This window comes from Sinocyclocheilus grahami, unplaced genomic scaffold, assembly GCF_001515645.1.
Source record: "Sinocyclocheilus grahami isolate Dianchi unplaced genomic scaffold, SAMN03320097.WGS_v1.1 scaffold712.1, whole genome shotgun sequence".
Lineage (NCBI taxonomy): Eukaryota > Metazoa > Chordata > Actinopteri > Cypriniformes > Cyprinidae > Sinocyclocheilus > Sinocyclocheilus grahami.
Window position 1 is genome coordinate 60762 of NW_015505891.1, and position 27749 is coordinate 88510.

At 37.8% G+C, this 27749-nt stretch overlaps 2 protein-coding genes across 5 annotated transcripts; one reads left to right on the forward strand and one right to left on the reverse strand.

Moving 5' to 3' along the window:
- On the reverse strand, positions 1-2379 carry LOC107560148 (optic atrophy 3 protein homolog). Its single transcript, XM_016244236.1, has 3 exons — positions 2247-2379; positions 1752-1913; positions 1-934 (listed from the first exon to the last, which is right to left on the reverse strand). The coding sequence occupies exons 1-3, from the start codon at positions 2365-2367 to the stop codon at positions 603-605; spliced, it is 615 nt and encodes a 204-aa protein (XP_016099722.1). The 5' UTR covers positions 2368-2379; the 3' UTR covers positions 1-602.
- LOC107560147 (relA-associated inhibitor-like) lies at positions 2300-27591 on the forward strand. Of its 4 annotated transcripts, none has more exons than XM_016244234.1 (13): positions 2300-2446; positions 15876-15961; positions 16171-16286; positions 16777-17365; positions 17745-17831; positions 19016-19095; positions 22035-22389; positions 23087-23556; positions 23662-23799; positions 24845-24978; positions 25078-25244; positions 25589-25782; positions 26596-27591. In XM_016244234.1, the coding sequence occupies exons 2-13, from the start codon at positions 15925-15927 to the stop codon at positions 26629-26631; spliced, it is 2403 nt and encodes an 800-aa protein (XP_016099720.1). In that variant the 5' UTR covers positions 2300-2446; positions 15876-15924; the 3' UTR covers positions 26632-27591. The 4 variants fall into 4 exon arrangements, with proteins under 4 accessions (XP_016099720.1, XP_016099717.1, XP_016099721.1 ...); XM_016244231.1 differs by having other exon boundaries at positions 2301-2446; positions 17742-17831; XM_016244233.1 differs by having other exon boundaries at positions 2302-2446; positions 17742-17831; positions 23090-23556.
- The last annotated feature ends 158 nt before the right edge of the window (positions 27592-27749 follow it).

Here is a 27749-nt window from a genome sequence, read left to right on the forward strand (position 1 = left end):
ACTTTATTTTACAATCATAAATATGCACCCATATACACATGCCATATTGAACACAGCAGTCATTTATTGTAATGGGGATTTTCTTGCAGGACACAGAGACGGCTCTCTGTTTCCTATATCGAGGGACACATCCATATTTACTATATGGAATTTGTCATTCAAGTATCAAAAATTCAAGTGCATTTTCAAATCATTAATAAATGATGAATGCCCAACTCCATCAGCATCTTATATGAAGAAAATATTATGAAATAACGTCCAAACTGATGAGCCGAATAATAAGTGGTCAAACGTTGGCAATGGTTTAACAGTGTCATCAAAAAACTAGAACTTTCTAAAAAAAAAAAATTCTGTTTTAAATAACGAATAGGAAGCTTTAATTGTGTTATACTGGTGGCCACTCACTTAATCACACACAAACTCTCTGTTCCTTCCTCCTTTATATAGCCTGGGTGTTTGCTTGTGTGTGTGCGCGTGTGGGACGGCTTAACCAAGACTTTATGTGTGTATATATGTGGCAGTGCTGCACCACTACTGATATGCTCTCATAAATCAGTCTCTTTGCCCTTCAAAGAAAGGGCGTATTTTAGTGATGCACATTGTTACTTGGTATTTGGAGCCGCTGGGAGGGACAAAAGAAGTCTATTAACCTCTCTAATCTGGGCATCCAGTGTCTCTGTGGCTAGTGCAAGCTCTCCTAGTTGTGTCTGAAGATTGTTGATGTTTTGTGCAAGCTCCTCTTCTTTGCGTCTGGAGTTGATGGCCTGGCGGCTGTACTCGAGCACCATGCAACCTCCGCCGATGATGAAAATGATAGCCTCACCGAGCAACTCTGCTCCAAGCTCTGCAGCTGCCTCTTCATTCAGAGGTTTGATGACGGAGCCACGGAAACCCATAATTCTCATCTTTGTTCTCATCTCGATCCAGTGATATGCTACGGAGAAAACATGATGAAACTACATGACAGACTTACTTCAACAATTTACTGTAAAAGTTAAGATACACTTCGGTTTTGCCTTCATGCTCAAGATATCCAACATAACAGAGGCAACTGTATAAAAAATATAATATTAAAAAAAGAGACTAATTTATGAAAACTATAATATTAAAAAAGAGACTAGCATGTAAAAAAAACACAATATTAAAAAATATATTAAAATACACTAGTATTTATTTTATTATATGAAAAGAATAAATCATAAAAATATTTTAGAAAGGCACAATAATTGATTTAATTATCATTACATTAACTACTTCTGCCTGAAACATTATATACTGTTCAAACAAGACTACATAATATAACCAAAGAAAAAGCTCGTATTAGACATAGTTCGTATTGCTTTCGTATTATATATACATTTAATAATACTTAAATTATCATTTTATATACATTTTTATAGAAATATAACTATATATTGCTTTGTAATATTAAATGATCAAATAATTTCAACAAGCAGCAAAAGTTACTTTCAGTTACTCGCTGTACACTTGAGTCCCGCCCTCTTTAAGCAAACTCGAACCTCATTTGTCTAAAGAGAACCTTCTTTCTAGTATCTCATTGGTCTCTGGATAAACCTGCTGTTGAAAACATCCAATGACAACATCGCAGCAGTCATGATTGGCTAAATAGCAAATACAAGCAAACGGCTATTGGCTGTGTGTTCCTTCGTTCCTTTGCAGCCACAGACACCCTTATCATACGGACTGACTTCATCATATCGTTAAACACGAACAACCAAATGCCAGCTTACCTTGGGCCGGAGGAAGACAAATATAATTCTTAAAGAATTCACTTCTCCGCGCGCCTGCTTTTATTCTATTAGCCACTGGTTTGCTCAATTGTCGTACGCCCAGATAGAGCATCTTTGCAATTGGAAAGGCACCGACAACCATCTTGGCGGAAAATGCGTCATCTGAGGAGGCGGGATGATAAGGACGTCATGCGGACGATGCTCATGTGTAACATTAATATTCATGAGATGTAGTACGTGCGTTTCGCACAATACTAAAAATATTTTATTTTTATTTTTTTTAAAAAGGGAAAAATATATCCCCGATCGTCCTTTGTTTTTTGTTTTTTTTATATAAGTTATTCCCCCAGTTGTTTAGTAGCTTATATTTATAGTACATGGACATTTTTACAAAACAAAGTATTCTAAATAGCTCTAAAATAAATACATAAAAACAATCACGGCACAAATAAGAAACAAATAAATCTCTCAGCGCCCATACAGCGCATTGTTTACCTGCGCCAGCTGTACGTCTGAAACACCTGGGTCGGGTTTCAGAAGCAGTGGGCTGGACTGAATATCGCAGAAGTTCACAGGCAAGAGTTAAACACCGTTGAAATGTTTTCCAGCTAGTCATGTAACACAGCCACGCTCAGCTGGACTAAGTTCTAGGACTTTACGGCACGACAACCTCACAACTAGTACAGCTATTCAAGGTAACTTACAGGAAACGATTTGTGTTTTTGTGCTTTTGCCTGAGGCGGCCTTAAGAAGGCGATTTGGATTGTACAGCGGACTCGGTCGTATCCGTTATACCAGGCCTTTTTAGGAACGTTTTTAAGTATTACTGTAAAAAACGTGTACTATGTCGAAAGTTTTTTTTAAAGGCGCCTTTGTGTAAGGAGGTGTACGAGGAGGAGTCAGAGGCGCTTTAATGGAAATCAGATGTCTTAAAAACCGCACGAAGGAGCTTTTGAGCTCATTGAACTGTCCACTGAACAATGTATTATTCATTATTCAACCTGAATGATGTCTTTGAATCGCACAAAAGCTTATTCAACCTTTTATTTATTTAGTAATACTGTAGTTTGTAGTATGTTATGTAGGGATTATGAAATTTGGCTGACGATTAATTGTCTAAAAATAGTCACGGTTATTGCGATTAATTGTCTGTTTTAGGGCTTTGGCGATTATCACGATTAATTGTCTAAAAATAGTCACGGTTATTGCGATTAATTGTCTGTTTTAGGGCTTTGGCGATTATCACGATTAATTGACTGTTTTTTTATGGCTTTCATTATATAATTGTGATTAATTTAAGGGTTCAGTAAATAATTCTGATGTTATCTTTTAATCTTTTTTGAGTTATTATTTTGCAGTGTAAGGTTACATAGAGTATTCTAAGAATCGGCCAAAAAAATGTTCTACACCACTACAGAATATCAATACTGTGTTCGTGGCACTAATGGTCACTCTTTTAAACCCTTTGTTAAACGCAATCCACTAAATACTCACTTCTTCATTACAGAGGAAAAACTACATTTGAATAAAAATATGTAAGCTATGAAATTAAACTAGCTGACTGTATAATTTAGCAGCAAAAACAATATCTTGATAAAAAAAATCTTTGGTGCACATTATACAATTTAAACATGTTTATTCTGTTCACTATTTGTATTCTTACAAAATACATTCATAAAAATAAGATGGAAATCATGAGAAAAAGAAAGGCTTCTAATAATCTTTCTGTGTGCAAAACTTTGATAATAAAGTGAAACGCTTCAAACAGAGCGGCACAAAGCTCTTATGCAGATCTAGGGTGCAGAATGATGTGCTTGAAGTTTCAAAAGTCACGGCGCGCTGCACTCCACACGGTACAAACAAGTATTATAATGGGGAATGTATCATATTGGAGAGAGAGTTATACCGTGCTGTCATATCTGAACATGACGTGCTGTTTGAATGCTGAGCGGAGAATGACTGACAGCTGCAGCAGAAGGAAGATGAGTTCTGTAAACTTAAAGGGTTAGTTCACCCAAAAAGGAAAATGTGCCTGTGTTTAACTCACCCTCGAGGCATCCTAGGTGTATATGACTTTCTTCTTTCAGACGAATCCAGTCAGAGTTATATTAAAAATTGTCCTGGCTATTCCAAGCTCTATTAGTGCAGTCAGCGGGTGTTGCAGTTGAACAGTCCACAAGTCGTCAAATAAAGCGCATGCATCCATAATAAAACGTGCCTCACACGGCTCCGGGGGGTGAATCAAGGCCTCCAGTAGCGAATCCACGTGTTTTTGTAAGAAAAATATCCATATTTCAAACGTAATAAACACTTTTCTCTCACTTCCGTTTTTGTCATATATCTGCAAGCAGTTCCGGCGGAAGACATTGACGTTGCGTGATTAGTGACGAGCGCGGAGAGAGAACAAAACAAAACGGCGGTCACGAATTAGAAGTACAAACCGAGGATTTGTAAAGAAAAATTTTGGAGGATTTCGATATAAATCAAGAGGAGACTGGTTTTCCTTTGCTAAAGTAAGGAAACTTTGCTTCCTTTGCTCCTATAAACATACGTGCTGCGTCATCTGCCGGAACTGCTTCCGCGTGTGACAGAAACTGGAAGTGAGAGAAAAGTGTTTATTACGTTTGAAATATGGATATTTTTCTTACAAAAACACGTGGATTCGCTACTGGAGGCCTTGATTCACCCCCCGGAGCCGTGTGAGGCACACTTTATTATGGATGCGCGAGCTTTATTTGACGACTTGTGGACTGTTCAACTGCAACACCCGCTGACTGCAATGATAGAGCTTGGAATAGTCAAGACAATTTTTAATATAACTCTGACTGGATTCGTCTGAAAGAAGAAAGTCATATACACCTAGGATGCTTCGAGGGTGAGTAAAACACAGGCTAATTTTCATTTTTGGGTGAACTAACCCTTTAAATTTAACAATGTAAATACAATTATGTCCCTCACATTAAGATATGGAATGGCTTCAGATTATATAGGCTATACAGTGCATGAAAAGCAAACTGGTGCTCTTCTGTTTCTTTTGGTGTATGACAGCTCCTTGTGCCGTAAAAAGCACAATAATCGGAGTTGTCCGAAACAACCGAGGTTGGATCAAATAATCGCGATTAGACGGTTATTTAATTATCGCGACAGGCCTAATGTTATGTTGTTATGTTGTAGTTTGTTATATTATGCTTTTCAGAATATTAATACATAAAGCATCCTGAATAAGGCCTGTCAAGATGAAACACGTTTTTAGCAGTGTTACTTAATTATTATTTATGATACTTACATTTTTTTAAATATATTTTCCTTTTATATTTTGTATAAAGGTTCAATAAACTGTTATATTTTTCTGACTTAGGCTATATTTCACAGGACTAAACATGTTAACTGATTGTAATATGATACATTGTTCTGAAGCAGGTCAGTAATAAGCGCCTTCATGTCATTTTTGAGCAGGGTTGGGAATGGGTCCAGCATACAGACCTGATTTACCATTTGACTAAATGCTGTCAGACCCGGAACCAGCTGAACTGCATATCTTGTCTTATCCTGTCCTGCTACAACTTGTTCTGAGTTTTCTGGCTCCCAGCTTTTCTGGGACTTTGTAAACACTGACAATTTGCATGTTGGTTCAGATGCATGCCAGCCAATCATTGTGTGCACTGCGTTTAGGTTTTAAAGGTTGGATGCAGTCAGGGTGGATTTCTTGTGTCTTGGATGTCTTGTGTGATTCACAAGGAATGTAAAGCTTGTAATTTCGAAGACTTGAGAGATTCCAGAGGCAAATGTTACTTGAGACAAATTAGAGTGCCACAGGGCTGCACAAAAACAAACATCCCTTAAACAGAAGTTACTAACTAGTATCATAGGTCAAAGACTGTTATATAAATGTGTGTGTGTGTGTGTGTGTGTGTGTGTGAGTGTGTAAACCCACCTATGATATCAGGATGACTTAACAGGGTTTTGTCAGAATGTTCTGTAATGGCCATCATTGTCTGAAATTTAACCTGACACCCAGTCACTCCCCAGTCTTGTCAAACCAAACTGTTACACCAAATCTGATAAAATGTCTTGATTTCTGAGTTGATAATTCGACATTTCAACAGTGTCAGGAGATGCAATATGCTTGGCAGTTGCTGATCTGTGTGATTTTGCATATGATTTTGTGTAGATTTTTCAGTATTGGGAGTTTTATGTCGCATCACTAATTTGATCATTTACTCACCCTCATTTTATTCCAAACCTGACTGACTTTCTTCTGTGGAATGTTTTGAAGAACATTCAGTGACTATCAATGATTCAGTTAAAACACTGAGATATTTGTCAAAATATGTTCTTTAGTGTTCCACAGAATGATGACAGAATTGTCATTTTGGGGTAAACTATCCCTTTAAGTTTTGTCACAGGAACAACACAGTTTTAGGAGTGCATCAGTGTGACAGTGGGGTGAGGCTCGTAAGATCCAAGTGTTTTGTATCCACTCAGTAATATGCTTGGCAGTTGCTGATCTGTGTGATTTTGCATATGATTTTGTGTAGATTTTTCAGTATTGGGAGTTTTATGTCGCATCACTAATTTGATCATTTACTCACCCTCATTTTATTCCAAACCTGACTGACTTTCTTCTGTGGAATGTTTTGAAGAACATTCAGTGACTATCAATGATTCAGTTAAAACACTGAGATATTTGTCAAAATATGTTCTTTAGTGTTCCACAGAATGATGACAGAATTGTCATTTTGGGGTAAACTATCCCTTTAAGTTTTGTCACAGGAACATTCCGCCCACAGTTTTAGGAGTGCATCAGTGTGACAGTGGGGTGAGGCTCGTAAGATCCAAGTGTTTTGTATCCACTCAGTGGTCCATGTCATGATAAAGGTTGTTGAGCACAGAATGAACTGCTCTTGAGTGTCCGCTCCCCCTCAGAAGCAGCCTTCTCATGGTTTTGAAATAAAAACCGAAATCCTGTTAGTTCCGTACTTATTGTCATCTAAAAAGACCCTTGTAATCAATGCTGATCCTTTAATTGTGAGAGCAATGTTCTGAGCTTTTGTGCTGGCCAGTGTTCAATATTTGCATATTTGTTTAATAGATTTTTGTTCTTCATCTGATGAAACTCCTGCTCTGTCTTAGCTGGTTATAAATCATTACACCTTTTTAGCAAGGCCCTATAAATTCCAAACCTGTTACATGAATTCATGCTCTAATTCATTCTTATCAGCTAGACTGTGAAACGCGTCTCCACAATGAAGGTTTTAGTTGGTTTCAATGTCATTAGGTATGTAATGTCTGATATGTGTCATGAATGTTCACTTATTATGACTTAAAGGAATAGTTCACTCAACTTTTATGTATGGACAAATAAAAACGATCTGATCTTTCAAAATGTATTTTGTTTTTCACAGAAGAAATTAAGTCAGAATGACTTCAGTGTGAGTAAATGATGACTGAATTTTCATTGTTGGGTGAACTGACTCTTTAATAGAGCATCTGGGGAACTGTGGTGATCTAAGTGCAGCTTGGGTTGGGCAGTATTTATATCACATGATGATTTCATTATGACATACTGATGAATGAAATTCTCATCATGAAAATGTTCACTTGTTGAAGATAGTGATTGGTCTGTATTTATTAGTCATTTTGTAATGATTCCCCTATAGTAGCCTGTCTACAGACTGAATATTTTCATCATTTAATTAATCTGTTGTTTATTTGGTTAATTGGATGACAAAATGATTTAAAAATGCATGAAATAAAAATAAATTATTATAATTAAGTTATAATAAAATTAATTAATAATTTACAAAATGTTACTCCATATCCTGCCCAGTGTCCTCCAAACAATGTGCAATTTGACGGTTATGAAAACAAATATAGTAAATGTATTGATGTAGGCTATGATAAACATTATGTGTGCAAAAAGTTTTCAAATATAAATATTACATTCTAAAAAAAAAACCTGATTGCTTAAAGCAGAAGTTAAAATCACTAAATTAAAAATGATAATAAACAAAAGCACAAACTAAATGTTAACTGGTACAAGGAGCATGAATTCTTTGCAGCACACAAATGCAATGAATTGATCATTACAATTGTAGATTTTTTTTTTTTCATTATCAATTATCGATTCGTTTTTTGCTACCCTATATAAATCATAAATAATAAATCAAAGTCTATATTTATGTGTATAGGACAGAAACTGAGATTAATCAATGGTGTAAAAATAAAATGCAAATAAAAAATAAAGGATTATCGGTTATCGGTATCGGCCAAAATTTTCATATCGGTGCATCCCTAAAATAAATGATTATTTAAAAATGTATATAATGCAGATCAGGGCAGAGGACAAGCTTAACAACTGATTGAGAAATTGGGTTGAGAAAAAGAGAACATGAGCAAATGGTTTCTATAACCACACCTTAATCCATCAGTAGAAAGCACCGCTGACTTAATCTTTTAGCCTTTATGGTTTCCGCTCCAGGCTCAGAATGGGCTAGGTCTTCTTATCAGTGCAGGACGAGAGTTATTATCAACCTGTGTCACTCTCAACTCCACATTCCAGCCTCACTGTATCAGGCACTGCAACAAAAGTGCTAAATTAACACTTAACAGTCACGCAAAGCCTTAACCTCTCAATCGGCAAATGACTGCGGAGCAGTGAATGAGAGGTGGAGAGCAGGGATTAAGATCGGATAGGGAATGAAAAGAGAGTATGTGAGAGGACAGATAGAACAAATATCAAGATACCCCAGGGTGAAGACTATTGTGCTTTTAGGAAAACTGAGGTGACTAAATGTCTGCCGCTGACTGGTGCTGTCCTTGGAAATGTCCCAGATATGTTACTGTGTGTTCAGAACAACACGTGAAGTGAAACAACGCTTAATGTACTAGATGTCACATACTAGAGGCTTTTTAAAAAGAAGCATTATAGGCGTATCATTCACCACATACTGTAGTGTGGAAATCAGTTTTGTTTTTTTAAAAGGGACTCAATAAACAGAAGGTAACTGCATACTAGCCTATATACAGTAGTGTTCAAAAGTTTTTTTATTTTTTATTTAATACTTTTTTTAATCATTAAATTAATTTGAGTAATACTTAGTAATACAAGGGTGTATTAAATTGATCAAAAGTGACAGTAAAGACTTTTACATAGTTACAAATGAATACTGTCAAAAAAATACTGTTCTTTTTAACTTTCTATTCATGAATGAATCCTTTGACAAATAGAGAAATTAGGCAGAGCAGCTGTTTTCACATTGATAAAAATAGGAAATGTTTGAATGATTTCTGAAGGATCATGTGGAGTAATGACTGCCGGAAAATAAGCTTTGCCATCACAGCAATAAATCACAATGCACAATAAAATGTATTAAAATGGTCTCATTTTAAATTGTAATAATATTTCACTATTTTACTGTGCTTTTGAAAAATCTTGCTGACTCCAAACTTTTGAATGCTAGTGAATGTAAAAAAGTTCTTGAAGTTATTAACTAATTTCTGTGTCTTTAGATTATTGCATTAGTTACATCATCGAAATAATTATTGGATGTAGGATTCATTATATTTTTTTATTTAATCTAGTTGCATTCATAACATTTTTGTGCTTATGCATGGTCTGCATGGATAAAAATAAAAAGATTATGCCAAACAACTTAATAATGCTTTCATTCTTTTAATGAGGCTTTGTTCTTCATTATCAGAATCAGAATCAGAAGAGCTTTATTACCAAGTATGTTTACACACACAAAGAATTTGACTTGACGACAGGAGCTTCCAGTGTAGAAGAAAGTACAAACATAGTGCAGACATACATGATATCAGGACAGTTGTATCATTCTGGCATTTGATAACTTGAACAAACAATCTAGGGCATAAATTCAGACAGCATGTTTGGAATTCATGAAAATGAATTTAACATGCTTATCATATAAGAGGTGTAATCAAGCCATTGTATATGTGAACTGCATTTTCAATGTTTTAAATCTATAGAGACAAACAATACAATAAAGAGTTTGTCATTCACCCTAGTACATTTATGGTCAAAATAAAACTTTTATGTTTTTTAAAGATATATTGACTGTTTAAGTAAGATTTCCCTTTTTTCCCAGTTCAGGAATCTGGTCACCTTTATGCCGAGGCGAGTTCACACTGCACGATTTTAGCCAGATTTTTCACTCGCCGACAGGTTTTGTGAAATCACCGACAAATGCCCGAAATCGGAGGCAAATCGGTGCTCATTCAAGCGAGTGACAATCACACAGTGTGAATTATCAAAAACGCGATCTGAGGGAATCGCCAACACGTCGCAGACGCCCACAAAATAGCCTATTTGGCATGCTAAATATCTGGAGCTGTCGGCGATTCACAGTCACGCTGTGTGCAATGATTTCTGACTGAAAACTACATTGGCAATGTCAGCCAATGAGAGACCGAGATACAGTGCCGAGGGAAGTTCGGGGAGGAGTTATAGACCAGAATATCAGTATTTTAAAGGGGTCATATGATGCTGCTAAAAAGAACATTATTTTGTGTATTTGGTGTAATGAAATGTGTTTATGCGGTTTAAGTTTCAAAAAACACATTATTTTCCACATACTGTACATTATTGTTTCTCCTCTATGCCCCGCCTTTCTGAAACGCGTCGATTTTTACAAAGCTCATCAGTCTGAAAAAGCGAGGTATGCTCTGATTGGCCAGCTATCCGGTGCGTTGTGATTGGCCGAATTCCTCAAGCATGTGACGGAAATGTTACGTCCCTTACCATATTGTGATGCCTGCGGCAACCACATGTGACGACCCCGGGCTGGACTCCGCTTCGTCCACGGTGAAAGCCGATCCGGCGATCGACAGTGCGAAGTTGAAGTATTTCCTCAGCGACCAGCATACAGAAACAAGCAAAAACATTTGCTTGCCCAGCCACAATATCAGCATAAGTTACTGCAAAATTATTTACTTCCAACTCTCTTTGCAGAACACCCAATCCCTGTTCCCTGCATCTCCCTCCTGCATAATCTGTTTTTCTTTTTCTCCTTGTAGCTGGGCAATACATTTTAAAAAAAAAAATAATAATTCCAGTCTTGCTCGAGAACTCAGGTCTGATGCACGGCGGGTTCTCGCATTATTTCCTTATCACTTCTCACGTGTCGCCTCGCCTGAAATGTTGGTGAGAGTAGGCAGCTGCAGTGAGGGGAGGAGTGAAATAACCAAGTAGATAGAACTGCGTTCCGGCCTCTCGAAGTGGAACAGATACCAAACTCCAAAAGTGGGCAGAACTTCCCAAATGGGGCGGGGTCTCCTCACGCAAAGACTTTCACCATTGGCTCTGGCTTCAGCTAATTGTTATTGACTTACATTTCAAAATAAAACTATAAATTAAACATTGTTTCTAGTTCATCTAAAATAAAATATGCTATGTAAGTAAATATTCTCTGTGAGAGCAGAGCCCAAAGCTCGTGGCCAGTAGTGTTCGGACTGGAGTTTGAACCTCTGCTTCATGATATAAACGCGAATCACTCACGAGCTTTCCCGCAAGCCATCCCAGCACAGCACAGGGGAAAGATTTTACTCTATCGCTTTGTTCTAAGCAACGGGGGCATCCCGGGCCTCGAAATTCGCAGGGTTAGAGGGGGTAGTGACGCTGGGTGTAATTAAAAAGGTGCCATTTTCCGATGAGGTCCGGTTAGGGAGTTACTGAACGATCACATATCGCATAATCTTATTAACTGTTTATCTCCTGAACTGCATCTTTCTTTACCACTCTATTCAGCGCCAATCCCGCCGTGCAGTCAATTTCACTGGTTAAGGTTAGGGTCAGGTGTGGGGTAGGTTTAGGGGCTAGCATTTTTTGTAGCATAGTGTAGGAAATCAACACTTTAATTGACACAACCAATAAAATCTTTAGAATCAGCTGTGGGGCGGAGTTTGCACTGAAGTTGATTGGGGGAAATAGTGCGCATGCCTGTCTGTCAATGGGAGGAAGCCACGCCCTATTTTGGAGCTCCCACCCCGTTTTGGAGTTCCCGCCCCCATTTGGAGATCTCCAGGCTGCAGTTATACCCTTCTCGAAATAAGCGCAGGCAAGACGGACAGTTCTGACCTCTCGAAGTGGAGCAGATACCTACGAGATCAAAGACAGATATCGCGTTATTCTCACTCATGTGCTATGTTGCTTATACACATGATATAATTTCAGTTCTGTTGCCTTTATATAAAAATAAATATGAACAAGACACTCAAAGTGCTTGCTATTTAATTCCATACGAAAGGCGTAGTTATCATACATTTTTACTTTACAAACATGTATTTTAGATTTTTATAGAAATATGACAACAATCACATATCTCACACAGAGTCATAGTGTTTGGGAACATTCATTTATAATTTAAATATATAATCACATGGAACCAGATAAAAAAATAAAACATTTTAAAAGAGAACTCAACATCACAGTTGTCTGAACCAATAAGCATTAAGCTCTGTCGTCAGTCAGTCGTTTCCCATCATGCTTTTGATCAGCGCAGTCGGTGGAGAGCAACTGCGCTCGACTGCACAATCCGACACAGCCGCCTCGCCGTCGCAAGAGTTTTTTGTCACACGTCAGCATGACATCAGAGCAAGTCGGATGTAACTCGGACATTTTTCTAACCGGCATGCATCTCGTGGTGATCGGTTTTGCGCAGATTTTGCTCATCTCAAACAAGCCTATAGTTTGCGGACCAGACAGAGCTGTCAGCTATTCTTCCTATAGTGAAGTCATGCAGTGTGAATCCCCCTGTCGCCGATCCATCGTGCAATGTGAACACAGCAGCAACTGAATGCTACCCCAGATAGTCACGCAGTGTGAAAACAACGGCGATCCGACGAGTTTGAAAATCATGCAGTGTGAACTCGGCATTAGTCAGTGCCCTTCTGTGCTTGAGTGCATTACTGTTTGAAAAGAAATCACAAAAAGCGCATGTACACAGTTTACTACGCTGTGAACGTGTCAAATTAAAGAAAGAATCTTCTGGAAATAAAGAACTGCCAGGGGATCAATTTTCCATAGTAACTAATATAACCCCACTCAGCGTTTGCCAAATATAAGCTTAATGTTTCTGATAAATCATTATTCTTACAAAGGGCAACAGTGGCATGTTGTAGCATGATTTAACTTAAGATGAGTGATGTTTGCACACCTAAATTCTCTATTACCTGCAGCAGCTTTTGACCTTGTGTGTGGTACAAGTTCTTCAGCTGGATGACACCGTAAGACAAAGAACTGACTGGCTCATTGAAAACTGCACAAAGAACGGATGCATTACTAATAATAATTCCAGTCTTGCTCGAGAACTCAGGTCTGATGCACGGCGGGTTCTCGCATTATTTCCTTATCACTTCTCACGTGTCGCCTCGCCTGAAATGTTGGTGAGAGTAGGCAGCTGCAGTGAGGGGAGGAGTGAAATAACCAAGTAGATAGAACTGCAGACCGGAGATCTCCAAAATGGGGCGTGAACTCCAAAAGTGGGCAGAACCTCCAAAATGGGGCGGGGTCTCGTCGCGCAAAGACTTTCACCATTGGCTCTGGCTCCAGCCAATTGTTATTGACTTACATTTCAAAATAAAACTATAAATTAAACATTGTTTCTAGTTCATCTAAAATAAAATATGCTATGTAAGTAAATATTCTCTGTGAGAGCAGAGCCCAAAGCTCGTGGCCAGTAGTGTTCGGACTGGAGTTTGAACCTCTGCTTCATGATATAAACGCGAATCACTCACGAGCTTTCCCGCAAGCCATCCCAGCACAGCACAGGGGAAAGATTTTACTCTATCGCTTTGTTCTAAGCAACGGGGGCATCCCGGGCCTCGAAATTCGCAGGGTTAGAGGGGGTAGTGACGCTGGGTGTAATTAAAAAGGTGCCATTTTCCGATGAGGTCCGGTTAGGGAGTTACTGAACGATCACATATCGCATAATCTTATTAACTGTTTATCTCCTGAACTGCATCTTTCTTTACCACTCTATTCAGCGCCAATCCCGCCGTGCAGTCAATTTCACTGGTTAAGGTTAGGGTCAGGTGTGGGGTAGGTTTAGGGGCTAGCATTTTTTGTAGCATAGTGTAGGAAATCAACACTTTAATTGACACAACCAATAAAATCTTTAGAATCAGCTGTGGGGCGGAGTTTGCACTGAAGTTGATTGGGGGAAATAGTGCGCATGCCTGTCTGTCAATGGGAGGAAGCCACGCCCTATTTTGGAGCTCCCACCCCGTTTTGGAGTTCCCGCCCCCATTTGGAGATCTCCAGGCTGCAGTTATACCCTTCTCGAAATAAGCGCAGGCAAGACGGACAGTTCTGACCTCTCGAAGTGGAGCAGATACCTACGAGATCAAAGACAGATATCGCGTTATTCTCACTCATGTGCTATGTTGCTTATACACATGATATAATTTCAGTTCTGTTGCCTTTATATAAAAATAAATATGAACAAGACACTCAAAGTGCTTGCTATTTAATTCCATACGAAAGGCGTAGTTATCATACATTTTTACTTTACAAACATGTATTTTAGATTTTTATAGAAATATGACAACAATCACATATCTCACACAGAGTCATAGTGTTTGGGAACATTCATTTATAATTTAAATATATAATCACATGGAACCAGATAAAAAAATAAAACATTTTAAAAGAGAACTCAACATCACAGTTGTCTGAACCAATAAGCATTAAGCTCTGTCGTCAGTCAGTCGTTTCCCATCATGCTTTTGATCAGCGCAGTCGGTGGAGAGCAACTGCGCTCGACTGCACAATCCGACACAGCCGCCTCGCCGTCGCAAGAGTTTTTTGTCACACGTCAGCATGACATCAGAGCAAGTCGGATGTAACTCGGACATTTTTCTAACCGGCATGCATCTCGTGGTGATCGGTTTTGCGCAGATTTTGCTCATCTCAAACAAGCCTATAGTTTGCGGACCAGACAGAGCTGTCAGCTATTCTTCCTATAGTGAAGTCATGCAGTGTGAATCCCCCTGTCGCCGATCCATCGTGCAATGTGAACACAGCAGCAACTGAATGCTACCCCAGATAGTCACGCAGTGTGAAAACAACGGCGATCCGACGAGTTTGAAAATCATGCAGTGTGAACTCGGCATTAGTCAGTGCCCTTCTGTGCTTGAGTGCATTACTGTTTGAAAAGAAATCACAAAAAGCGCATGTACACAGTTTACTACGCTGTGAACGTGTCAAATTAAAGAAAGAATCTTCTGGAAATAAAGAACTGCCAGGGGATCAATTTTCCATAGTAACTAATATAACCCCACTCAGCGTTTGCCAAATATAAGCTTAATGTTTCTGATAAATCATTATTCTTACAAAGGGCAACAGTGGCATGTTGTAGCATGATTTAACTTAAGATGAGTGATGTTTGCACACCTAAATTCTCTATTACCTGCAGCAGCTTTTGACCTTGTGTGTGGTACAAGTTCTTCAGCTGGATGACACCGTAAGACAAAGAACTGACTGGCTCATTGAAAACTGCACAAAGAACGGATGCATTACTAATAAACATCTGTTGTTATTCAGAGGGTGAAAGTTGAACAAAACATGTCTTATGTGATTCAAATATAAGCATGACTATGTATCTCTGTGTCTAAATGCTTAGCCCACATGTCTATATTTCCCACTTGTTAGGTGAGCATATAGACACATGGGCTTAATCAGCATGTGAAAGTTATAAGTAATGTTTCTAGTGTTTTTTGCCTGGGGGTCGTAGCTCGTCATTCAACGGCCTTCAGCACGCCGTTAATTATACGAGTATAAAGAAGGGGTTGCTGCAACAGATGTCAGACATGAACGGCAGACTTCTTCATAAATCACAAAGGGCGTTTCTCTGTGTTAAATGGAATGTAGGCAGATTTTGAACTGGAGGTGTTGGAATGCTTAAAAAAATGCTCACCGATCTACATTTATTTGATTAAAAATACAGTTAAACTGTCTTTTTCCAGTTTTCAGCTCCTTGATATTTATATAATATAGATTGTATTTAATGTTTCCGTTTTGAGTCAGAAACCACATGCACTTCCAAACAAAGATACGGTTGAATCAGAGATGCTGATTGAATCTGATTTCCCCTTTTCGTTCAGGCTGTGTGTTGAATGAATTGGAGGTCACACAAACAGAAACGCAAACGCCATGAACTCCCAGGGCAACTTTGGCAGCAGCTTCATGTGTGAGTATTTCAGTACGCCAGCAATGTTTCATTCCTATGTACATATGCAATGTAGGGTAGGACAAGATACAGCAGTTACAACATGTCCAAGCATGCTAATATTTTTCGTGAGTGTCTTCAAAAAGGCATATAATGTGCTACATAGATCTGGACTGGAGTGGCTTGTTAAATCCTGTTGGGTGTTTACTCCGTGTTTGTGTATGTTGTAGTTCAGTCCATCAATGACGAACTGAACGCGTCTTTTGCCACAGCAGATGAGCTGTCACGCGAATTCAGCTCTCTCCTGTCGGAAGCCACTCCTGGCGTGCAAACTACTACTTCAGAGGTACAGAACACAAGACTGAGCCATATTAGTATTGACAGTTATGAGATCCATAAAAGCCTATAACCACAGGCTGAATCTAGTCTCAGCACTGTATTTTTGGTAGTTGATATTTCAAGCAGCAATAATAATAGCATCTCAAAGCGCTGTACACAGAATAAAAAATTCACTGACAACAATGGCCTGCTATGCAACATGAACTCTTCTTTTAATCATTATTCATGCAATTTTATGACTTCATGTTAACTGGGAGACTATTTTACTTGTAAAAATATTTTTTTTTATTTCACACAACAGACCTATTTAAATGAACTGCAAAAAACTACAAAACAAAATATAAAAATGTACAGGGTTGTAAAATATATGTATATTTTAAATAAATGTTTTCTTTAAATACTGCAATCAAATCATAATTTGTCATTAATTATTGTCTTTAAATAATATAATTATATTGTTTTAGTGTATTTTGTTTTCCTTGGTCTTTTTATTGTAGAGTTTTGGTCCCAAACCCCAGAGGAGCAGCAGCAATGGCAATGGCAGTTTGTACAGCACAAACAAGAATGGAAAGGAGAGTACAAGCGTCTCCTTTTCCCAGAGCTCCACAAGCAGCCTAAGCTCAGAGCCCGCCATCAGCAGGAATGAATCCAACCTGGACCTTCCTCCTGTCACTAATCGATCCTCATCTCCTTCACCTCAACTAGACAGTATGAAATTTCTGCCTTCATCTCCTAGTCCTTTAATCCAGCAGCATTCCCCTTTTACAAACCGTAAAGACAGCTCGGATTCACGATATTCCTTCGACCAAAAGACTACCCCTAACATGTCTCCGAATACAATGAGACGAATGGCGCAGATGCCGCTGAGGCCTCAAGATCGAAGCACGAGAGAATCGTTGAGCTATGGGGAGCTCTCCAGCCCTACCTTTGACAACAAAACATCTCGCAGCTTGCTGCAGCCCTCAGCTAGCCCCTTGTCTTCGATTCCCAGGTCTCCGAGGTTGGATCGAGCACCTACTCCTCAGCCTTTAAGTCAACCAGCAGCCAGTACACTACCACGCAACTTCCAGCCATTCAGACTCTTGGGTAATTGGAAACCTTTCCATTGCACAAAACATTCTTTAAAGTGGAAAAAGGTTCTTTAGATTATTAAAATGTTATTCACATTAAGAAAAAAAAAAAGATTTTTTTGAAACTTTTATGAACTGTTTAATGAAAAGTTATTTTGGGAACCTAAAATGGTTCTTCTATGGCATTTGCTGCAAAAAAAAACAAACAAATAAAAAATATCTTGGAAGCTTTATTTTTAAGAGTGTACAGTTGGATCCAAAGGTCTTTGGTTGGTAGTAAAGTTGTCTGTTTGCTTTATTTTTTGTCAGTTTCTTTATTAAAACAATCAAGAGCCTCCCAGTTCTTTTTGTTGATCATTTATTTCCTCATCGCGTCTTCCATCTTCTTTCAGATGAAGGAATGCAGATGCAAAAGAACCCCTCCAAGTGGAACGAGACCGACCTGGATGCATACGAAAGAAAGCCTCACCACACCTATGATAGTAAGTTGCACAATTCTCATGCTTTTTTGAAAGCAACATTAAAAAAAAAATGTAAACTCACTTTTGATTGCATAACATTGCATTACTCATTACGAAACCTGGAGGCAACATTGTGCAACAATTAAAATAAATTATTAAAAGGGCCGTTTCTGTTCATTCAAGTATTTTCATTCAAATTGAGTGCCTATTTTGTATTGATATCAGAATAATGAAAATGATAAAACAAACAATTTTATTAAACTAAACTTTAGTGTATCAGACTTCCCTTTGACTGCTATATGACAGAATTGACAGAATTCTTAAAGGGATAGTTCACCCAAAAATGAAAATTACCCCATGATTTACTCACCCTCAAGCCATACTAGGTTTATATGACTTTCTTCTTTCAGACGAAAACAATCTGAGTTATATTGAAAAATGTCCTGGCTCTTCCAAACTTTCCAATGGCAGTGGGTAGTGATTTTGAAGCAAAATAAAGTGTGTCCATCCATGATTAAAAAGTGCTCCCCTCGGTTCCAGGGGGTGAATAAATGCAAAGCGATGCATTTGTATAAGAAAAATATCCATATTTACAACTTTATAAACCGTAATCTCCAGCTTCCGCTAACTGTTGTATGCGTGTTCGCGAGAAAGTGGCATCCAGCAGATAACATAATATACATAAATGGTACATACTTACATAAATGGTAAGTAAATATTGAAAAAATAAATGGTAAAAAAAAAAATTAAAAGAACATTTTTGAAATAGTGCAAAGAAAATCTAAATAAAGATAAAACATGATAAATTCTCTAAAAATCTATTTCACAGTCATTTAGTATTGCTCCTTTGTAACAAACTAATTTAAGCATTCATAATATACAAATAATTTATACGACTTCAGTACTCTAAAAGTTTACAGTATTAATATTAATAATAATAATATATAACAAAAGTTAACCAACGTGAATTCTTTTTCTCAAGAGTGCTCTACACAATCTTTTAAAAATGTTCAAATCCAAGATATTTCTTTTTTTGGCTTATTCATACCTCCATTATTAACCATTTTAACAATAAGTCATGTCATGTGCTTTAAATGTGAAGACAATGGGTTTGGTACTAAGAGGTAACATCATGCAATAGTAGTGTAGTCACTCTCTCAATGTTAATGCTTTCTTAATTATATGATTTCCTCTTTTTGTTGTAGAGAATGAATGGATCAGACCGTCTGTACCCAACAGCAACTGGAAAGAATCAAACCTGGACGCACATCCTTCCGCTAAGAAGGTATGCATACTTTGTGTTGTGCGTGAATGTGCTTGTTATTACTCACCCTCATGTCGTTCCAAACCCGTAAGACCTTCGTTCATCTTCGGAGCACAAATTAAGATATTTTTGATGTAATCCGAGAGCTTTCTGACCCTCCATAGACAGCAATACAACTGAAACGTTCCCAGGCCAAGAAAAGTAGTGAGAACATCGGTAAAACAGTCCATTTGACATCAGTGGTACGACCATAATGTTATGAATCTACGAGAATACTTGTTGTGCGCAAAGAAAACAAAAATAACAACTTTATTCAACGATTTCTTCTCTTCCGGTCAGCTTCCGCCACAATTCACGAGAGTACCGTGACTCATGCGTGTGCATTCCTCTGCTTGTAAACAAGGCGCATGCTTAGAACACGCAGTGCATGCGTGTTCTACGTCAGAACGTTGCTCCTGCGTCAGCAGCACCACATGTTAGTTATTTATTATTTTTGTTTTCTTTGCGCACAACATGTATTCTCGTAGCTTCATAACATTATGGTTGAACCACTGATGTCAAACGGACTGTTTTACCAATGTTCTCACTACCTTTCTTGGCCTGGGAACGTTTCAGTTGTATTGCTGTCTATGGAGGGTCAGAAAGCTCTCGTATTACATCAAAAATATCTTAATTTGTGTTCCGAAGATAAACAAAGGTCTTACGGGTTTGGAACGACATGAGGGTGAGTCATTTTTTCAGAATTTAAATTTTTTTGTGAACTATACCTTTAATGTGTCATAATTTTGCTTAGGGCACTATTACAGTAAAATGTCATTGTTGAGTTAACTGAACAAATAAAATCAGGGATCTGAGCCAAAGACGTTCAAGGGCAAATTTTTTTCTTTCTCTCACACATATTTTCATTTGTCTTCTTCCTCTTAATTCCTTTATAGTTGTTTGTTGCCTGCTGGTTAACCACTCTGACTTGTTGAACCAATAAAAAAAAAAGATTGTGTTTATATGTAATTATGTTTTAGGACTTTCCAGGTATTAGAAACAAGTATAGACAATTCCCATATGAAACAGGCTGTCACATTTTCTTACAAGCCCGTTTCTTACTGTCTTGCACACTGCTATTGAAGCTTATTTCCACCACGGAGTAAAAATATAAAAAAGGTAATTGCAATCTCACAATTCTGACTTTTCTTCTCACAGTTCTGAGTTTATAACTCAAAATGTTTACCTTTTTCTCACAATTTTGTGGGGGAAAAAAATTGTGAGCTAAAAAGTTGCAATTACTTTATTTTTTAAACTGGGTGGGGCATGGGAGGGGGGAAGAAGTCAAAAGATTTATGAGATTTATTTTTATTCTGTGGCGGAAATAAGCTTCCATATGCTCTTTTGTGCTATCATTAAAAAACCCTCATCCTTCAGTTTTAATTGACAGAAATTAAATTCCAGGTGAAGGAAAAAAGTAGGGATGCACGATATTATCAGACCGATATCGGAATCGGCCGATAATGGCTTTAAATGTACATATCGGCATCGGCCCGATATGAAAAAATGATGCCAATATGTCTTGCTGATAGGAGGAATACGTTTACTCACATGTGCTCAGGGTGTGCTAGCGATTAGATCATGTCAGCATTGTGGCTCATTCTTGAAGCAAAGTTTTGCTTGAATGATGATTAGATTCACTGTTTTGGTTCAAATGAAAGTGCACAAATAACATTTAGACTGTGTTTCTGATTAAATAAAGCAGTAATTGATGTCATAAAATCATGAGTATGTTTTGATTTAAAGGTCAGAAGCTATAGCTTACATAAATAAATAAAAAATAAAAAAAACATGACACTGGTAAATTAAATAATTTTATATATACTGATTTATTCATTAATGTGTAATATGTTATGTTTTAACAAATGATGAGCTCTAAAAGACTTTCTGAATTTTTACATCTTTTTTGCTTTAGACCAGGGGTAGGCAAGTTTGACCCTAGAGAGCCGCAGTCCTGCAGAGTTCAGCTCCAACCCTGAAAAAAACCTCACCTGGACTCAAAAGTTCCCCAGGACTCACCCAGGCCTTAGTAATCCTGAATACATTGATTAGCTTGTTCGGGTGTGTCTGATTAGGGTTGGAGCTGAACTCTGCAGGACTGCGGCTCTATAGGACCGAACTTGCCTACCCCTGCTTTAGACAGTCTACAAATGTTAAATCTTAAAATGAGTGCTGTCAAAAGATTAATCGCGATTAATCGCATACAAAATAAAAGTTTGTGTTTGCATAATATATGTGAGTGTTCTGTGTATATTTATTATGTATATATAAATACACATACATACAGTATATATTTTGAAAATATGTACATGTATTTATGTCTATATTTATATTCATATAATTTATATTATAAATAAATATATTTAATATATAAACATAACCTATTTTTCTGAAATATGTAGATATATGTAGCATGCGTGTGTATTTATATATACATAATAAATATACACAGCATGCATACATATATTATGCACACAAAAACTTTCATGATTAATTATTATTATTCACGATTAATCGCTTGACAGCACTACTTAAAATAAAATGCTAAGGTTACCACTGTATCTTTCTGAAAAACAATGTAGCAGGAATCGGGTTTGTAGTTTACTTATAGTTATTTTCAAAGCTTCAATGTACTGTCATTATAAAAGAACTTCAATATTGTATATTTAATTCTAACAAATAAGTTCTTGTTAAAAACTAACCAAAAGTAAAAAATAATTTGCTTATAATTTCCACACAGAAGAGACTTGGTGCTGTTTCCAAACAAAAGTAAATATATCAGCGTCGGCTATCGGCCAAAATTAGTTGAAAAATATTGGCATATCGGATATCGGCAATATTCCAATATCGTGCATCCCTAGAAAAAAGTATGCATCATGTTCTCTAATTCTCATATCTTCTTTCTCTGTCTCTTTCATCAGGATACTGTGCCCCGTTCGCTCCCATCATCTCACAGCTCGCTCCCAAGGAACACTCGTATCTCAGTACCCCCTGAACTCGCCTCGAGCACCAGCTCAACTTACAACCCTCAGTCAATCATTTCGCGTATTCCCATTCCACCTGCAAGCTCTGGAGTCCATCAGCACAGGCCGATCCCGCTTTCCGTCATCATGAGGCTCCAAAACCCCTACTATGCTGCGGCGGCCAGCAGATACGCCCCTGGCCCAATGGGAGAGCCCCAGCAAGGGATCTTTCCCCTGCCCCGAGAGTACCTGCGGCAAAATCAGACACCTCAACCTCAGCAACCTCTAAAACAACCTCCCTACTATAGAGAAGGTACATTCAACCAGAAGCCATGAGTGGGCCGACGGGCACTTGTATACGAGTCAGTGACTTGACACACGTTTTTTGGTCTGCATCTATTAATGTATTAAAAAATACATTTAAAAAAAATGCTGTTTATACATACAGTGACTTGAATAAACCTGTCATGAGAATGCTTTTAATTTTTGAAATAAAATTAATTTAGGTTTTTTTTGAGGGGACATAAAATTAATTTAAAAGCTCATTAAAGGAATCTTCAAATTAATTATTTAAAGAAAACCTCATTATGTAGTTTGGCATAGCCTTGTATTATTATTATTTCTTTTTAAACTGATAATTAACATTTACATATTTATTTAATATTCATGAAATATATATTTAATGTGTATTTAATGTAGTATATTTTTAATATTTATTAATATTTAAACTGTCTGCCAAATCAAAATCATGTGGTTCCAACCAACATGCAGACATTTTTTTAAAATAAAACAGGAAATTATATCATAGAGTGAATCCCTGCAGACACTCGTGACTGTGTCAAGGTCGGTAAAGCCTATTACAATATCAGATAATTTGACCATTATATGATAAAGGCAAGTTTAGTTTTAAAATGTCATGTTGTGCAACTCTCCAAAAACGTAATATTTGTAAATGAATCACTTGTTTTTAAAACCAAATTGCAAATATTTTTTGGTTTGTTTTTTTGGAGCAGTACTCAACCCTGGAGATGTTGATGCTGAGCTTGAGAGACCGGTCAAAACAGAAGGCCCTGTGTATTCGAATGACCAAGGCATGAAACCAGAAGAAGAGGTTAAAGTGGAGGATACAGAGATGCCTCCTCGCCCTCTCAGCCCCACGCGTCTGCAGCCCGTGGTAGCTCCACAGGCGGAGTTGGACACTTACCTGGATGAGGTGATGCGTATCCGGGCCGAGTTCCCCAGGGCTCTGAAGAAACGCGGCTCAGTCGAAATTCCTCTGACTCTGTACAACCTGCCTGTTTCCCAGCCCAACCACTACAAGCAAATGATCAATAAGCTGTTTCGCAGGAAGACTATCCGTATCAAGGAAGAACCAGCTGCTGAAAGTAGCAGCTCTTCAGATGGGGAAGAGAGTTCCAGATCTGCTGTAGCTATGGATCCAGTACCAGTCACAGAGATACAGGTCTCTTCTGAACAGAAGGTGAACAGTAGACAGATTACACATTGCTCAGATACAGTAGATACCAGTGACAGTTAAGAGGATATTTTATCTTAATCTGCTTTTCTATCTTTTCTTCTCTTTCAGGGCATTCACTCTATCTTACGGAAGGGCAGCAAAGCCAATAAATCCTCCAGCCGTAGGGCTCACCTGAACCCACTGGTGCTGATGTTGGATGGGTCCTTAGTAGGAGAGTTAGAAACTGTGCAGAGGGCTGCACAGGAGGTATGTCCCACTGCTTTGGTACCTTGCGCTATGACTGCTTAGAGGTGGTGGCAACTTGCATCAGCACCGTGTAGGGTTACTTTCAGTCCGGGGCAACTGTGTCAGTATATACCATTATTGACGATAACCATTATTAAAAAAAAAATTTAATACTGTGATAATATTACACATACAATAATATTATAAATAGTCAAGCGCCAGTAACTGGTTGACACTCTAACGTGGTATGTCGGGAGTATTGTACCATAATGTTGGTTGCCACCCATCATAAAACAGAAAAGAGAAAATTGATTTGAATGATAATAATTTTTCCCCCAAAATGTTGGTAGATATCACAATAATATCATTATTGTGAATTCTAAAACCCGATCTCACGGCAATTCGTACATATTTTACTAGATGGCTAATTCGTAGGAATTTGTACGAATGAAGACCCCTAACCCCGCCCTTAAACCTACCCCTCACAGAAATCATACAAAATCGTACGAGGGAGGTCGTACGAATTAGCCACCACGTAAAATTCGTACGAATTGGTCGTGAGATAGCGTTGAATTCTCTTGGCCATGATAATTGTGTAATAAAAATCTGTTATTATGACAGATCTAGTCTTAATCTATTTAATTTTTACATTTGAAGGTAAATATTTTAAGAATTATTTACATAAATGACATAAAAACTAGCAGTAAAAATTCTAATTTGAGGTTGTGAAAGGAATAACTATATGTGTGCACTAAAAACTGATTTTTGATGCATTTTCTGAGGCATTTCTTGAACTTAAAATACTACTATTACTACTAATACTCCACAAATATCAAAATTGTAATAAATATGAAAATATGTAAAAAAATTTGCATATATAAAATTACTTTCAAAATACAAATTTATACTGAAAATCAAAATACAAAATAAAACAGACATTTTCAAAACTTTAATAAGACTTTCACATAGTTTAAATGCAAAATGCATCCTACTTGTAAATGTTTCATAATGTTACGTAATTCTTCAGTTCGTCATTTTAAGAGTGCACTTGTGTGTCCCTGTATAGGTGAGTGACCCAAGCCAGGCTAATGATGAAGGCATCACAGCCCTTCACAATGCCATCTGTGGTGGACACTTCCCTGTGGTGGAGTTCCTCGTGCGGATAGGGGCTAACGTTAGTACTCCAGACAGCCACGGCTGGTGAGATGATCAGTTTAACAAGTGTATATATACATTCCTATGTATTTCCATGTGTATGTACAGTACATATTCACTTTTGTCCTTTCGTCTCACTGCCAGGACACCCTTGCATTGTGCTGCATCCTGTAATGACAGCCAAATGTGTGAGTTTCTGGTGCGGAATGGAGCAGCGGTGATGGCTGTAACAGACAGCGATGGGGCCACAGCGGCACAGAAGTGTGACCCCTTCACCCCGGGCTTCGAGGAGTGTGGGAACTTCCTGAGAGGTGAGGGTGATGTCATGAGAAAAATGAAAACAGACATTACTTGTGTACACAGGTAAACCACATGGCGCAACACAAGTTTTTACAGGTGAACATCTACATGTGAGCTAACTCCCAGCATTATATTTAGCATGTCACAATGAGCTGTACATTCCTGAATTAATAGTATCATCCTCAAATGGGTTGGAAACAATGGTCAGTACTAGTCAGCTAATTCATAAACTATTGGGTGGAGATGACATGTAATACACCCTTATTAACTCACAAACAATGAGTAATTTGAGCACAGTGGTGTATGTAGAAGTTCAATTTCCTTTAGTCACCATTAAGAATGTGTTTGTGTTTAGGTGTGGAGGAAGTGATGGGTGTAGAGAACAGTGGGGTGGTGTACGCTCTATGGGGATATCCTGCCCAGGGTCCAGACGAACTGAGCGTCAAAGAAGGAGACATGGTGACCATCCTGCAGAAGCCTGAAGGAGTGGACTGGTGGTGGGCTTCATTGTGTGGCAGAGAGGGCTTAGTACCAAACAACTACTTTGGCGTAAGAAGAGCTCATTTACAAGAAAAATAATGGTCAGCTAGAGGTCAATATTCCAACAGAGTGCCTTGGCAAACTTCAAAAGGGGGCATAGGATGACATAAAATTATTAAATGTATATAATAATGCAAATTCTAAAAGCAAACAAAATCAAGATTGACTGAAATCATATTTGTTTTTTTCCCTAGCTGTTTTTCTTCTTCTTTTCTTTCCCCACAGCTGGGTTTTAATTAAAGTGCTCACAGAATCGGAATCTTGAACCTTCTGGACCACAAAATGAATTATGGTTAAATAATTTTATTTAATATATGAACATTCCTAGATCCTAGTAATAAAAAGGTTTGAAAACCAGCATCGTTATCATGATTACAGCAGAAATACCAGAAATGTTTTAGCCAATTTAGCCTTTGAATAATTTTATTGGAAAATAGGGGGGCTTTGGTTGAGAATCACTGATCTAGAGGTGGGTACACACTTGCTCTGCAAGATTTTGCAGGTGACAGAGTCATTTAATTGGGAATCCGCACCATTGTGAGTTTCACATGAGAGTGAAAACATTTCCTATGCCGATTTCCCTCGTGTTCAAATTTGTGCCCTAAATACTCTGCAGTGGAAGACACCAGCACATATTTTGTATTTTGAATTTAATGCAATGTATAAAATGCCGTCCGGTCTGGTCAAATGTCATAACCCTTTGTATTTCATACATTCCCTTCATTTTTACTTGGCTAATACAGGGTCATTTATGTCCTAATATTACTGTTGCCAGCATGCAGTCTTCAATCAACCTCATTCTTGTTGTTCTCTCTCATGCAGCTTTTTCCGAAAGTGCGGCCTAAGTCACTCTGCTGAACGCATCCACGAACAAAGAAGACAATAACGATCAATGCATCTGAATCATGCCGGCCAAGTCTAAATGCAGGTTTCATATGTGTGTTTGAATATGTGAGTTTTTCCCTCTTATTCCTTACCTTTAAGTTGTGTTTAATGAACAGCTATGATGGCATTTGAAAAATGTGCACTGTACAACTTTGGAGTGCTTTTTGAATGTCAATTCAGTTTTCTCGTTAGACCACCATGACAGTCACTTCACTGGGAATAGTGGATTTATATTGACTTTACCAATGGAAAAACTGTCAGTAAAAATGTTGCTTGCAAGTCAGAGCTTTCTACCTATTTTATGTGAGGGATACAGTTTCATCGTATGAGTAAACTGAACTGGACTTGATGCATAAATGCATAAAATTCTCAGAATTTGTTTGCTCGGAAAGGTTAATTCTCTGTCTTGACTCATGTTTTTTAGCACTGAGCAGGAAGGACAGAAATTCATCAGTCTGTCAGTATTGCTTTTGTTTATGCATACTTTGCATGTCAGTTTGTCAGTTATTAATCAGTAATGTTGCATAGGTCTCCTAACTCAGCTTCGATTATTTACAGTATTCCACACCAAAACGTTAGCCTTTTTTATGTAACTTTTAAACTTGTTTTTCTTGTCTCTGTTTTCATAGTGATCTTTATGTAGTATGAAATATGAACAAAAGTTTTCTTCTCAAAACAATGTACTCTCCATGTGGGCTCTGTTTTAAATATTTGCTTTGCTTTGATGTGAAGGAAGTTTGTTTTAGAGGTGTGTGAGTGTTTTATTTGCTTTGTTGAATCCACTTACTGTGACTGTTAAGAAGACAATGACACATTTTTACTCTCTGTAATACTCTTGGACAAAAGGAAAATAAATAAAAACTAATTTTTGATGTGTGATTTGTTTGATTATTTACAGGACATGCATAATAACTGTTAATAAAGCTCACAGGATTATGTGCTTATTGTGTCTGTGTGCAATGATTTTTGTGCATCAAAGCCACCAGCAGAGGGCAAAGCTAACCCTGTTGAAAAAAACAGCATATGCTGGTTAGGTATGTTTTGATGCTGATTTAAGCTGGTCCTTTGCTGGTTTAAGCTGGTCCTTTGCT

Excerpts from the sequence above, each read along its gene's own strand:
- LOC107560147 (XM_016244231.1), top strand. The coding sequence starts at position 15,925 with ATGAACTCCCAGGGCAACTTTGGCAGCAGCTTCATGT. Across the intron at positions 17,832-19,015 it reads GCCTCACCACACCTATGATA|AGAATGAATGGATCAGACCG; the intron begins GTAAGTTGCACA and ends TTTTTGTTGTAG. Across the intron at positions 24,979-25,077 it reads ACTCCAGACAGCCACGGCTG|GACACCCTTGCATTGTGCTG; the intron begins GTGAGATGATCA and ends TCTCACTGCCAG.
- LOC107560148 (XM_016244236.1), bottom strand. The coding sequence starts at position 2,367 with ATGACTAGCTGGAAAACATTTCAACGGTGTTTAACTCTTGCCTGTGAA. Across the intron at positions 1,914-2,246 it reads CAGACGTACAGCTGGCGCAG|ATGACGCATTTTCCGCCAAG; the intron begins GTAAACAATGCG and ends CCGCCTCCTCAG. Across the intron at positions 935-1,751 it reads TTGTCTTCCTCCGGCCCAAG|CATATCACTGGATCGAGATG; the intron begins GTAAGCTGGCAT and ends TTTTCTCCGTAG.